Source organism: Ptychodera flava, chromosome 9 (assembly GCF_041260155.1).
Source record: "Ptychodera flava strain L36383 chromosome 9, AS_Pfla_20210202, whole genome shotgun sequence".
NCBI lineage: Eukaryota > Metazoa > Hemichordata > Enteropneusta > Ptychoderidae > Ptychodera > Ptychodera flava.
Genome location: NC_091936.1, coordinates 40542932 through 40558717, shown reverse-complemented (window position 1 = coordinate 40558717; position 15786 = coordinate 40542932). Strand labels below are relative to the sequence as shown.

The following is a 15786-nucleotide window of genomic DNA, read 5'->3' as shown; positions in this document are numbered from 1 at the left end:
GTGTTCAACCGTCAGCACAAACAAAATGTCCACTCTAAATGTTGTCAACTGAATTTTAGTCCAGACTGGAATTCGTCATCAAGAATGAAAGTAGATGTTATACACAGTGTGTTTGTAAGGCTAATACTCTGTATTTTCATATCCTTCTGGCAGGGAGAGTAAGAAAATGATCTTGTTTCCTAAAACAAAAACTACAAATATACTATCAGGCATTAGAGATAATATCCCTTCTAAGAGCAAAATAAGTAAGAGAAAGAATCAGTATTAGTGAGAGTGGAGCGTTCTTTCCTTGGAATAAAACTCTCAACAAGAGTTGTATTTTTTCATTTCATTCAGGCATCCGTTGGCAGCACAGGTAGTCCAGAGCCTCCGCTTCCTACCAGGCCACCTTCGCAAGTCCTCAGCAACAACTGGGAAGTACACTATGATGATAAACAACGGAAGTTTTACTACAATACCATTACCAAGGAGAGTTGCTGGAAACCTCCAAGAAGCCATAGAGTAAGTACATAGGCATTCTATTCAGTACCTGATGTGTTGATTTTCAAAATTTTGTAGTGTGGAGATAGACCATCTTCTTCACACGATGCAGCCAATAGACAGTTGTAATCTTGTATAGAGAAGTCATTTTGGTATGTTTCATGACCTAATTGCACACTGAGGGTCTGGCCACCTTCATTGTGTAAAGTTCTTTCCAAAATGACCATGTTGCTAGGTTCTTTGTGAAGTTGAGGCCTGATTGGCAATTGAATTTGTAGAGTTGTTTTACTTCCACTGAAATCTCACAGTAACTAAATAGACAAATCTGTACATATATTTCCGGATATTTCATCAGCAATCAACAGTGAAAAGTTGTTCCATATATTTTGTATTTACATATTTTGCATTTTCTGCTGTGACTTCTCCTGCGTGTGGAACTCCCATCTTCTGGCAGACAGATGCATAAATTGTACGGGAAGTTTGGTATTTGTATCTAAGAGTATTTTGAGTGGGGGGATCATCACTGAATAGCCATTTCAGTTTTACTTCCTCACTTCCCCATATGTTGCGTGAACGTTCAAGCAGACACACAGATACAGGCACTGGAGAAAATCATTACCCTTCATGGAAACAGCATACTTGAATAAAATGTTCCGATGCAGCATGTAGTGTGCTGTGAGTAGGCACTGGTACGGTGTTTTGAAATACTGTGCAGATGTTGAGTCATGAGAACAGTATCGTGCAATGGGAACGACACAGGATACACAATACAATGCAGTTACTGAACGAAGTGGGTAAAAAGCAAGCTTGTGAATAAAATGTCAATATCCTCGAATTATATGTACTTCCCACTCGTTATTTTGCACAGCACTTAACATACATGTATAGTATCATTGCTTCCATTGTACACAGCAGACAGCATAATGTGTTGACTTCACCAACGCAATGCAGTGGCTTACAGAGGCAGATATTTTGTTCCACAAACACATGTTCTGTAAAAGGTTTTCCATGTTAATACACCCAGCCAAAGTGTACAGTGCAGTAAAGTGTCATTATCATGAGTTTTCCAGGCCGTCAATCCACGCAGTAACTAATTTGTTGTAATTTTGACCACTTCAAACCCAGCTAATCTGAATTTAATGCGTTGGGTGGGTCTGTACTGTGCGCGCTGTTCATGGTCTATCGAGCGTCCGTCAAAATTTAATATTTGCATATTTTTGTAATATTTTTTGTTTTTCATTATAAGTAACAACTTTGAATCAAAATTGCAGTCCCGGCAATTCATACAAATTTTAACTGATGATAAACATTGTATTCAAGAACTATTTAGAACAATTTATTTTTGATCTGTCTGTATATGTACAACACATATAAATGTATATAATGTGTGTGTCTGTGTGTGTGTCTGTCTGTCTGTCTGTCCATCTGGGTCTGCGTGTGTCTGTGTCTATGTGTCTACCAACATGTTTTGGTACACTGGTAGTGGATGGGTATAATTCATCTAAGTAGTCCTTTCCAAATTGCGAATTCCGTGATAATGATTTATATTCCCATCTGTAAACTTTGAGATTATCTCTAGTAAACCCTTAATTCATCCTCTCTTTCCAAGGTGAAATTCTGGTCTCAGATGAAATGAGGCCATTAATCCTTAATTATGATAACTAGAGCGATGCAGTCATATGATATCAGCTCTCTGCCTGATGGACCCGGTTCACAGAAAGGACAGATGTATTAGCCCAGGATGAGAGGCAGTCACTCGGTTAAAAAAAAAGAGAAAAATGGCCTACTTTCTTGTGACTACAATTCATGCCGCAGGTGTGCATTCAACCTGTGTAAATTTATCATACCGTTCATTTTGGCAAATCAATCCTGAGATGTTTTCTCACACCTGACTTACAATGTACATGTATTATCAGAGAGGAAAACTGCAACATCCACAACAGGAATTCTGTAATTCACAGCTTGTAATATCATATTGATGCAGGAACAGCTAACAGGCTCTATTTCAGTTTAATTGAGCATTGTTAGAACGCTTCCTTTTTTTTGTTGATCTTTTCAAATTTGTGTAGCAGGGTACAGGAATGTCTTTTTCCGCTGCCTGTGCTTTCATAGACTGAAAGTATAATGGAAGGTCAGAGGTCGGTGAACTCTTTTGAGGTCACTGAAAGGTGTGTCCTCATCTGAGAGACATGCGGGTACAGTGTGTATGTTGTGTGAATCCATGTGCTCTGCTCCATTAGTGTTCTTTTACATTTGGAAAGAAATGTAGAAACAGTCATTGGGATTTGAAGACAAATGTGTAAATAGAGAAAATCTATAGATGTGGATGTACATATTGTCAATTTGTGCACGGGTGTAATTTGATATCAGAGCTTAGTTCCTCTGAGAAAATGTAAAAATCAATATGTGTACTGACAAATTGGAATTCAGTGATTTTTTTTGGATGTGGATTGGGTAAAAATTTGAATAACTGTAAAATGTAGATATTGTTACTAGTATTACCCCAGTTATAAAGTCGTGGTCAATTGACCTAAATGTAAGCTTAAGAATAGATTTATATTAGACCATGAATATTTTGAAAGAGGCACTGGGTTGTATCACAAAACCATATTAATCTTTTAAATCGAGGTTAGAATTATATGACATTTTGAAGTGCATCAGTTTGCATATTCAAACAATTAATGTTATAAATGTCATTCAGTTGATCAATCAATCAATAAATCAATCAATATTTATAATGTGCAAAGTTCAATTAGTAATATTATTCTCAGAGGCGTGGAGATGATGTTTGTTTCAGCTTGGAAGCCAAGTGCAGACAAACGTTTAGCTTGCCATCAAGAATATTCCAAGGATACAGTTTACATCTGACAGGGAATTCTACTTGAATGGGATGAGAGCTGGCACTTCCATAGTACCTGTCATAATATTTATTCTATAAGACAAATGCATCTTGTTTCTTCTCCTCTATAAGGTATGAAACATTTACAATATATCAGCCTGGCCAATACAGCACATTATGAAAAATTCCTACGCAATGTATTTGTTGAAAAATGAATTCTTGCCCGGAATAAATTATATTGTCAACTATAACATTTGACATCACACTTGTGTAGGCTGTACGGATAAGTTGAATACTATACATTTCCATGCATTTGCATGAAGGAAAATAAACCATATTTTACAAACAGAATAACAGATATTGAAAATATACCACAAGCTACTGCCACAGACTGTACATGTAGGAGCTGTGACATGGCCAACAAGAAAAAGCTGAGACAGAGCAATACAAATTGTCTTGGCATGTTTCATTCACAGGGGTTGTACCTTCTTGTAATTGGGACAAATAAGTTGATTTCTTGTTGGAATCATAACAATGTCCAACTCTTTCACCCCTAGACGATGGTACATTCCAGCTGTTTTCGATAGTCTGTTCACCCCATTTCCCTGCAAGCAGGTCCACCATCAAGACTGATAACAAAGGATTTGGGGTGAGATGGCACATCTCTGACCGTTATTTTCAATCAGGTGGGTGGGACCTATAGTGTGGTGGGAAATTGTAGTAAAAAGGTGAAGACATAAATCATGAATAATTATAAAACCCAGAAGTAGTCACATGACTCAGTGATGTGCTAAAATTTCACCACTTTAATTTTATTTCCATAATCCTTTCCCGATTGTAGATAGCTTTCAGGAATTGGCTCCAGGAGCGTCACAGGTGACACATCAGTGAATACCAAGTCATGATTGACGTCAGACTTCTAAGATTCAATATCGTCATGCACAGTATATTACTGGACAGTGTTATAAACAAGGTGATAGAGAGGTCAGATGTTACACATGTGTGCTTTTTAAGTCATAAATCAAATCTTTAATAACATGTAAAAATAAAAAAATTCGCGTTTTTTAATTTCGAGAAGTTTTTATTGTTTGGACGCACTCTGACAAGACCCATTTTACATAATCAGCAATTCTAAGAGCATACTAACGTGTAATTTACGAGGTAAATGCTGACAGAAAAAATGAAACAGAAACTGTAAAGTTCCAGATGTGTGACTTCATGTTTTATTCCATAAAAAATTCCTTGATATCTGTTCCTTATAGTTAACAACTGTAATCTGTTTTCTCAGCTTTGGTCACCACAAAATTCTCACGTAGTCATGATGTAGTGCCGGTGCCATTTTGCATATGAGCATTTTAAACAAAATATTTCTTGACATTTTATTTTTAAGTACTAGTGCTTGCTACTTGCTAATAATGCATTCTAATGGTGTGTGTGCCATTTGCATATTCTTTCGTGTATATTGCCGTACTCTCTTGGGCCTAAGTTTACTTAATTAAGAAAATAAAATATAACAAATGGACACATGTCAAATATGTACGTTCCATCGCAGTTTAGAGGATAACAATTTTAATTGGCTGAGTTGATACAAAGCAATTCATTTTGATCACCACCACCTGTTCTCATACATCAATTTATGTCTGATAAGCTGAAAATGTCATTTTTCAGGGAATTGCAGGTTGCAGGTTTGATGTTTCAGAATATTAGGGAAAATAGATTTTGGATTGCCAAGAACATTGTTTTTTTGTGTTTTATAAGTAGTTAAATATTAACAGAGTTTTATAGCTTTTTACAGGAAAAAAAACAGGAATCTAACAACTTATGTGCAACTTGCAATAAAATTTTAGTGTCATAGAAATTATTTATTCAGATACCGGAAGCTATGGCTCTGGTAGACTCCAGGGAAGACTGTCTGACATGCAATTAAAAGTCTTGCTCTATTTGTTTGCATTGGTAAACCTGTAGGTGAAAATTCTCTTCAATTCTGTTAATAACCCTCCTTTACTGTGCCTTCTTTGACATTCATTTTAACAGTCTGTTATCTCACCTACCTTATCACTCGACAACTTAACAACAGAAAGGTGTACTTTATTGAATGTTCTGTAAGGGTTAGCAGTAGGTGACAGCTATGATCCCAGGGAAATTTTTTTTCCTTCTCTAAAATGATTTTGTTCAGACTTTTGCAGTCTAGTGCCAAGTAGCTCCACTCTCCATCGATTATAAGTATGTGAGGTGATGGCAGGACGTTTTTACGTTGTCCAGACTGTTTTCAACTTTGCCAACTAAGTCAACTTTGTTGGGTAACCTCCGTCAAGCGCTACATGTGAGTTTATACCATAACAAACACTCTTATTCTGAGGATTGTTTATATTATCCATCAGTTCCTGACTCTCAGTTGCACATCAAACATAACATCTGATGACCATTCTGGGGTCCTGGTCTTTGGTAGCTGCAGTACTGTTGCTTGAGGTTTTGCATGGGTATTTGGATCGGACGAGTTTTGCCGTCCGATCCAAATATTCATGCAAAACTTCAGAGCTACAGTACTGCAGCTAAGTCTTTGCTTGCTGTATTGTGATCGTAACACTGGTTCTATGGAGCAGTTCACATCAGATACTGTAATCTGTTATTTGAAACTGCATAACCCTATCTTATCATGCTTCTGTCTCCAAGGAGGAGGATACCAGTTAGCAATTTATCTTTTCAACCACCCCCAAACAAAACAATAGAATTGAAACCAAAGTCATATTGAAACAAAAATACATTCCTGTAGATCTTTGCTTGCGTTTGCAAACAACTCAAAAACTGTCAATGTGTTCCAAATATTGCTCAACAAGGCGTGTATGTCTCACTCTGATGTCATTAATAGTTTGTTCTGTGACACAGTTTCAACATGAACCCTCTGCATGGGTACACCCATGAGTAATCAGCATTTCCCGACCCTGTGTGATGTCATAACAACACATGTAGCCAATCCCTGGCTGAGTTTCTGTGTTTACACTAAGATATCAGCAGATTGTAAAGTGACATAGCAATTCAAAATGAAGGGCATACTGCAATGGCAGTATCAGAATAGATTACTCATATTTGTGTTTATTTACATACAATATCATCATATCTGTTTGATGTTTAGGGTTTTAGAGTGGTACACAAGTATATTTATCATTAAAACAAGACAAAAAACAAACAAAGAATCAACAAGCAAAAAGTTCACAACAGACCAGATCTTGGTCTCAATGAAAAATAGGCCTTGAGTATTTCTGTGTTTGGCAGTGGTCTGTGTAAAGTTCAAGCCACAAGTATTAACCACCAGTGAGCAAAAATGGCATCAGAGTTGCAAAAACATGTTTAGCAGTTTAGACAGAGAACATTGCTTCTGCATGGCACACTGGATGATGGATGAGATTTCTGGGCAATGGATTATGCCATTTTCCACAAACATTGCCTTACACAGTTTCATTAATCCTCTGTGATGTCAAAATGTAATGTATGATATCCAAGTCAGAAACTACTGTTTGCTTTCAGTGAATTCTTCATCTTGATGTAAGGTGAATGGTATCATTCTACATACCTGCAACTTCTCCCAATTTTGTCCTCTATGCAGTTTTTGAAACTGTTTCATGTAAGTGAGTTCAGAAAGGTACAGAGGGTTTAAGGGTTTTAAGTGAACAGTTGTATGGCTTCTGTAGTCAGGGCAATGTGTGGTTCAAATACAATTTGCCATAATACATATTAGAATGGTATAATGTTCTGTATTATTCTCAATCAGAGCTGAAGGAAAAATCGCCAGAAACCAACAACAACATTGACGAATTGTCGGGAAGATATTTCTTGGCTGTGACGCATATAACCTGAAATGTGTGGGTCATGCCCTTCACTTTCAGTGGAAATGGAAAACTGGAACAGTAATTCTGTTTTCCATCATTTACCAGGGTTCTCATTCTGAAGCAAGCATTATTTAAATTATCATTATATCTGGATGACAGAACCCAATGTAATATGAAAAGATGTCTGTGTTGTGTTTCTCATCATATTTCAATTCACGTGTGTCATTCATCCGTTTCATCGTGGTTCAATGTAGCTAACTTCATTGATGCTTTCTTTGACTAATTTAAATACCTGATAGAATATACTCTTCTCGTATCATGTTCAGTACTGACATGTCCATGTGCTCAAATGCTGCACATTTGCAAGCCAGTGAGTGTGTGTACTGTTTGAACAGAGACATTCTGTATGACAATTCAATTCCGTATTTAATTGCAAAACTGTATTCTTCTTAAAAAGAAGTTGTTTCATTGAAGAATAGCTGCAGGGTACAAGATGGGAAAATGCAAAAAGGGAATAAAAAACGACACCACATTCACACAGACACAGTTTTTAAACCACCAATCTAATAAGAAAACCACAGACTAATCAATACAAAGAGAAAATCAAACATATATGGCTCTGACAGCAAAGAAAATGAAAAATAGAGACATGTAGATGATGGATGTTATATTAAAACTTGATATTGTCAGGATGAAATTATCAGGCAGTAATTTTTCGTTGATGAACTCTGGAAAGGAAATTGAATTTTTCTCACAGCTTGTGAATACACTCGGAGTGTTCGCATTTGACAAATATTGGATGTTGTGAATAGAATTTGTTCTTCAGTCCAGCTTTGTGTACTGTCACGTCTTGTAAGGCAACATGTAATTCTGTGGCAAGTGTAGCTTTTGATTGTAACGTTGGTTTTATAATCAGATAGAAGTCACTTTGGTTGCTGCTGTCCTCTAGGGGTTTGGACAAAGAACTGTTGAGTGTCGCTTCTAGGCAAGTAAAGCCATTTTCTTCAAGTCCGCTTTGATTATCTTCAGAATTGAAAGGGCAGTGTATTTCTGCAGTTGTAAAGGGATATAGGTAACTGTGTTCATTTTGTTTACTAGTGTTTTAGGGCAGGGTTTCAGACATTTACGTGTACCATGTAGATCATAATGGTATGTTTATATGCACTTGTGTCACCAAAAATCAAAAAGATGTGAAAGTCTGAGTTGTGTCAAGTGACTTGGTCTTTTGATGAAAGGTACACCTATCAAACCAATTAGCAGAGAAGAAAACTGCTTGTGGGTGTATCACAGAGGCTCCATTCCCTCCATCTTGTGTGGTGTATCATGGAGGCTCCATTCCCTCCATCTTGTGTGGTGTATCATGGAGGCTCCATTCCCTCCATCTTGTGTGGTGTATCATGGAGGCTCCATTCCCTCCATCTTGTGTGGTGTATCATGGAGGCTCCATTCCCTCCATCACTATAACTTTATCTGATGAGAACTGTCAATGTGTAATGGTGGTAATTCAATCTTACAAGTTCTCAAATTTCCTTATCACTGCTGAAAATGATGACATACACGAACAGGATGACAGGAGTTGCGGGTGCGCGTTCATTTATTCCCAAACGGCAAGATATTTGGCTTGAAATCTTCACTGATTTACCAAACTCCCCCAAGTGCACTCAAGACTTGTTATTGTCCATTAGTATTTGATGAAGCTGTGCTGAAACTGGAGCCCACACATCAGGATTTTTTGATGAAGTAATTTTCCTGCTGCACACTCAAGCCTCTCACTCATCAGCTGCTGATTTGTTTCCCATGCTGGATGAAAGGCTCATCGTGAGTGCGCCCCCAACGTTAGATGTTAACAAAATGGTGCTTGAATGCCGCACGTCATTCCTTAACAGCTTAGTAATTCTATTGAGAAGTTGCTTTACAATCATGGGACACAGTAGGCCAGAGTTGATAAAAGTCTACGTAAATGAAAGCTTTATTAACATCTAGATTTACTCTCTGTACATGGCTGTACATGGTGTCCCAAGTTGAACTTGGGAAGCCATGAACTCTAGTCAACATGCAGGGATTGATTGTAAACAGGCTAATTGTTTTGTTCCTGTCTTACTATTAGTGTAATTTAATTTAATTTAGTTTTAATGACAATGTATTATCTTATATAATCTCCAATACATGAACTACCAAGTATTTATTTATCTCATAATTTTTTTCCAAGGGTGTCAGTTAAGATCTAGTTCAGGGAAGGAAGACATGATTTAAACAAATCTGGACTAATAAATAACAGAAACCATTGTATAATGACTACATGTATGTCCTGACATGAGGAAGTGAAATAAATGTATCACTTACAGGCTGATATTTGATCTTCCCACACAATTTATACCAAATCATTGCAAATTGCATATTGGACGCCATGTATGAAAATGCTGCCACTATGTGTGGCTGATAATGTTGTCAGATTTCATTCAGGTAAAGTTAGTGTCAAGCTCCTTAATATTACAGCACTTTGACTGGTGAAGAAATGGCTGTTATCCATGTGAAAAACTAACAGTAATTTTTTTTACACACACCTTTTATGGAAAGCATATGTGGAAAGTATAAATTAGTGTGCTGTTTTCAGTAAAATTATGAATAGTCGTCAAAGTGGAATGCATCTACTGTATGCAGCACATATATGGCTTCCTTGGCAATACATCGTGAACGGAATAAACAACCAGTTTTTTTTTTTTTAATGTCTGTTCTAATAAAGCCCAGATTTGCATATGAGTTAGGCTTTTTGGAAAAATATTCCAATCAGAATCTGGCAATGGAAGCATGATAGAAATGTATTGTTTGTGGGCATGAAAAGCTGAGAGTGACGTCTGAAATTGGATAGCTTTAATGCAACTGTCACTGTGTTGTTTCTGATTTGAGAAGGCACATTGAGATCTCTGCATCAGATTGTCAGTTGGTAAATTGAAAGATATGAAAGCGATATAAATGGTCATTATTAGGTTTGACAACTTGATTCCAATGTCATCAACCTTGAGAACAGTGCCTCAAGGAACCAATGAGAAGACTGTATATGTGCATATATAGGGAGAAAACCTTATCTCTTGTTTAAATTGGCATATGTGTTATTAATCAGATATGTCAGCAAATTTACAATATTGAACTTCAGTTTCAATAAACAAAAGACAGCAACACTGTGTTATCCTCTTTTATCTGATAAAAACAAAGCAAAACAAAAGAGAACAAACGAATTCACTCCGAGCATATGCCTTCACAGGTAAAAGTTAATTGATGAAGTATTATTTGTTCATCAAAAGTAATTAACATTGTGTATAAGATGTGCAGTAATCATGTGGAAGATTTTTCCGTACCATATATTATCCAAACATGAAATATGGCTGTTAACAGTACATGTAACCTATTCATGTCTATTACTAAATTACCCTTGTCAAGTTTACTGTGATTTATACATGTCCACTATCAAATTAAGGATTGTGGTTCATAGGTCAGTTATTGACACAGTTGCATGGATAATCCCGCCATTCTTGCGTTTGACCCAATTTTGAGATGTCATGGGCAATCCTGCTTCTTGGCTTTAGTTATTGATTGTGAATTTTTTGGACAGTATAGGAATAGGAATGTAATGAAAGTCTATAATGGAGATGATAAAGTGAAGCAGTAGTGAGCTTGATACATCATGCCAGACTGATAATATCTTGAAAATATCTCTACCTGATTGTTTTTCAGCCGGCAAAACAGATCCTCAGCTGTTTGGTTTTAGTTGTTGACTGTTATGTGTACATATATCTATGCTTAGATTTCATATGTGTATACTGCCTATCTGCCTATACTTATTGCAAAATACTTTGATGATAATCAAAATTGTTGCACCCTGTAAAAAATGCAAATGCTGTCATGACTCAAAAATTTGGTTGACATAAAAGGTGCAATTACAGTTGACAGTTAAAAAGTAAATGATAAAGTTTACGTTTGAATCTTGAACGGCATGAACTTTGGCATCTGTTTGCACCCAAATCTTAAAGAACATCCTAGAGTGACCGTATATGCTTCCATAAGTGTCTCATAAATTTTCCACAATGTCCAATAAATGTGAATTTCAGGGTATTACAGATCTAACAATAAATTAGATTTAGAAACTCAACACTTTATGGCGTGCACCACTTCATTCATTGCTTCCAACCAACAACTTCCAGTGGTACGTCAACTCTTGATACATACTAGGGGTACTCTACTTGTACTGTTTGACTTAAAGAATCAGTTTTGTCTTCATATGAGCAGAATTTCTGATTGCTTAGGAATCAGGAATCGCAGATGAAAAAGAAAAAAGGAAAGGGCAACGTACTCTTTGAAGATGAGAAGGGCTTTGGTGACTTCAAAGTAGATGTACAAAATAAACATTTTCTGAAAGGAATGTCTTATGAACAAATCGTTTGGATGGATTTTTTGAAGATACTTGATCACCAGATAAGCTCATAAGTCACATCTAAGGGGCCGTGGATAATTAAAACATGCGCACGTTGAACGTAACTAAATGCGTTTGTCCTCAACCCCCTCCCCTATACGAAAGTTTGGAAGTGCGAAAATCCAACCAAGCCTCATTTTGTATCTGCATCCAACAATCAGTGATTAGGTACGTCGCTATGAAATCATGCATACGCTGCCGACCGCCCCCCCCCCCTTGCACATACCTGTAATTATTCACAACTTACACACACATCTACTTCCATGGCATAGTAGGTGACACTTTGGTGGGTGACACTTGAATGTCCACATTAAAAGAGCTTTATGTTTGATTATTTATGATTTTTCAAAGTTTTAAGTTTTGATAACCCAGTTAATCTTTCTCCCAAGTTGTGTTTATTTCTATGGTTTGTCTATGGAGCCTAGTGTAAAGAGGATAATTACTTTGCAGTTATAGGTTGGGAAATGTTGGGGAAATCTTGGACAGTTCTTTTCTGTACAATGTAAATGTTTGCCAAGGTCTCAAATTTAGTTTGTGATACTGGAATTGATGACTTCTGGTAAAGTTCTCTGTTAAAAAGGACTGCATGTGCTATGTGTACATCTATTGGTACATGTGCATGTGCACATATGTAAATATAAACTGGTAAATACCTTATAGCTTGATCAGACGAGCACTTTTGTCATGCCACTGTTGATTACCTTGGCATGCTGATCTGGAGCCAATGTGAACTTGAACACTGGGCTTGAGCTACTATAGATCACACACAAACATATCAACAAAACAAAAAAATTGAGGATTTGACAACATTGATATTTCCAACTTGCGCAGCCTTATCTTTGGATATGGTTGTTTCAGAGTGGGTTTGCATTCTGTTCACCAGTGAATTGTTGGAAAATGAAAGGAAAGATTTTTATGACCCTGCGGCTCTTTGCTTGTTTAGCACAGTCACCCTTACATACCTAACGCAAGCCAAAGGGAAAATCACTATAGCTACATTGTAGCCTACAGCAATGGCACCAACATGATACAGTGGTATATACAGGTAATTTGAAATGCAACCAGCTTCACACCTGTAATCAACTTTCATCATGTGGAATGTAACGGCTGGCTTGACTCCAAAGAGTAGCACAAAAGTTTTGTTGGAAAATAAACAAAGTGAAAGACTTTTGGAACAGGAACATGGGGATGTTGAAAACATGCAGATGTAGACTTATTCTCACAAATCTTTTGTTGGTGAAACGTATTTGCTTCTCTTAAACAATTTAACTTCCGAGTTTGCACTTACATTGTCAAACAGGTTGTTTTGTGTGTACTGCAAGCTCTGTTGAACTTCAACTGTTTTGTAAAAAGTCTCTTCTGTAGATGTATGGCACTTCACTTACCAAGTACGGTAGTCAGATCAGTTGTTGCATTTGCAAGCGTACAAAGCTGTCCTGGCACAGATAGAAAAGTGAGAGAGTCTGGGCATTGAAAATATCAAAAATCTGGCACATGTCTAGCATAGCTGACTTGTTGTCTGAGCAATCGGTCGAGTGCTCAATTTGACAATAGTACCTGCTGTAGGTCAAAGGAGTGGCTACAAATCATTTCAAATGTCACCCTTTAATTATGTTTTAACACAGTTAAAATAACCCCAGACTCCTCCCAGCCTGCATCAAGAATTTTGTCTGGCAAAATGTTGGGGTAGCAAGAGCAGTGAATTTGTACATCACTTTCAATTTCATCCCACCATTGGAAGTGAGAGCTGTGTTTTTCGTGTCAGCTCTCACGCATGTGTTGACAGTCTTCAAGAATGTCAAAGAGTATGCGACACCAGCGCCGGAAGAGTCATCGGCTCAATAGATCTCGGTCCCAGGTAAGAAGCACAAGTGGTTTCATTTGGGTCATAGGGGCTGCTTGTACAAGGCTTACAGTGTTGTCTGGTTGGTACACAGGATGGTCATTGCTGCTGGCGAGGGAAATGCCAGTCTGGTATCAGAAACAGTCGGCACAATGTGTCAGTACAGCAAAAGCAAAAATACAGCAACAATCTGTTCTCATTACTTTACTTCAGTGTGCCATGCCGTAAATTCTAACATCATGCCATTTTGTATTTGAAATCATAACCTTTTGAATAAGTTCATACAAGGACAGGCAGATAATAACCTGCTATTTAAGGTCACCATAGGCGAGATAATAATAACAAAATGGTTGGTCAGTCTATATTCAAGCAGCTGTTTTCGTGTGTCGCCATTTTGACCAGTGCGTCACAGTCAACCATTGAAGTTGAAGTACATGTTTCACTTCTCATAAATTACTTGTCGTTCATCAGCTCAGCATTTTTCAGTCGTATTTTCCCAAACATGAACATTCACACGCAGGCCGTATCTCTCGTGGTCTTTGGCTCTTGCAAACCTGGACACTGATTTTTCATCATCAAAGATTTCTTGAAGTGAAGAATCAAAGTATCTACCGATAGTCACATTTTATTGTTCAAACATTTTAATTGAAAACTATGTCAAGATCAATTTTGTAAGTGTGTCACAATAGGATTACTAAATAAATCTCAGTATCAAACTGGCATGGTGAAGATTTAGAAACCAGTGAAAGTGGCATATTTGAAACCGTAAATATTTAATAGATATTATTACGTACTCATACATTTTCACACATGTTCAATAGGCATTTGTCCAAATTGACTTCCCTAAACTGTGTCAAGAGGGGACTGGAATCAAGGGTCTGTAATTGATCAAGTGTTTGACAGCAGGTACATGTATGTGTGTCGCTATACCTGGCAACTCCGGTACTTACAAATACTTTGCCTCTGCTGCAGGATTTTGACGGCAAGGAAACTCGCATGTACTTCCTGCTTCTCATAATCAGTGATCTGTATCACTTTGTAGTTTCGGCAGTTGCATGTTTGTTTTCTTCCCCAATTCCTGGTAGATTGGCTGACAAACCAATGGTTACATTATACGCGGAGGTTGAACTGTAAAAGTATACTGTATGATATTGTGTTTGTTGCAGGGTTCGTTCAAAAACTGCGGTAAAAAGTCATAATGAGGGTGAAGAATCATGTTACTTATGTGTAACATTCATAAAACACTGAATCTATATATATCATCCCCTAGGGACTTTTGATGAAAAAAACATTTCATGACATTAGAGTGTATATGCCAAGGTTTTGGAACATTGTCCATGGTATCAGAACCCCTTGTACTGTTTCTAATATCTCCAAATACAGTGAAGTTCCTTTCAGTGATGACAACTAAGGAAAATTAAATACAAAAACATACATTACAGCAAATATTCAACTTCATTTCTAGAATCTCTTGGTAAACAGCGCCCTCTGTCCAGTTTGCTCTGTAATGATGCATTCACCGAATTCACACAGTAACTGTCATCACTTTTGTCAAATGACTAAATGGAGCCTTTCCATAAATGAGAGTCAAAGAAGATAGAAGTTTAGAATGCTGGCGTGGTAATTGACAATTATCTAAAACCATTGTGCCAAAAACGTCTCCGGCAATCAAAGTCTCAAGTGAAAATAAATCCCCAATCTGCAGTGAGTGAAAAGGTAATTTTCTCAGAACAAATAAAGTCATTGTTAACCACCTGAATATTTGTGTTTGTAAATGGTATTTACAGTAATTTTGTACCAGTGTATCCTTTATTACAATGGAAACCCAAATCGATTCATTGACCTTGTGACAGGGTCGGCCGGTTTTCATTGCGCTCTCAGATAGACCTTTCTGCACTCCCTTGTCAGCAATAGATAGTCTAATTTCATAGACTAGGTAATTATTGTTATATTACGCCTTAAAATTGGTTGACTTTTGTTCTCAGTGTGCCAAGGGTACTGTATCGAATTTCGGAAATATAACGAAAAGCTTCGATCGCCACGGAAGAAACTTGCCGGCAGAGATAGAGTTTCATTCATTAAGACTTTTAATGGTTGCACTCAGGGAAATGCAGAACCATATTGAACGTTGAATTTAGCCTTTGGCTGCAGACAAATGAACCTACATTGTACCTGTCTCTGATGTTGTGGCTGCTTATGAAATGAGTGCAAAACTTAAAAGATGCGGTCATCTTTTTATACGGGAACTCATTGGGATACAGTATTTGGTTTTCGGTACTTCACATAGAGGATACTTCTCAACATATACTTGTCAACGCGTGTGGTATGG

At 37.2% G+C, this 15786-nt stretch overlaps 1 protein-coding gene across 4 annotated transcripts in view; it reads left to right on the top strand.

The window, feature by feature from the left end:
- Positions 1–15786, top strand: part of LOC139140994 (rho GTPase-activating protein 15-like) — a 67848-nt gene that overhangs the window by 22215 nt on the left and 29847 nt on the right. For 3 of the 4 annotated variants that reach the window (XM_070710520.1, XM_070710519.1, XM_070710518.1), the window contains exon 2: positions 337–501. In XM_070710520.1, coding sequence (XP_070566621.1) covers positions 337–501 — 165 coding nt within the window. Of the gene's footprint in view, positions 1–336; positions 502–13316; positions 13473–15786 lie in introns of those variants that run through there. The other variant, XM_070710522.1, reaches the window with a different exon arrangement.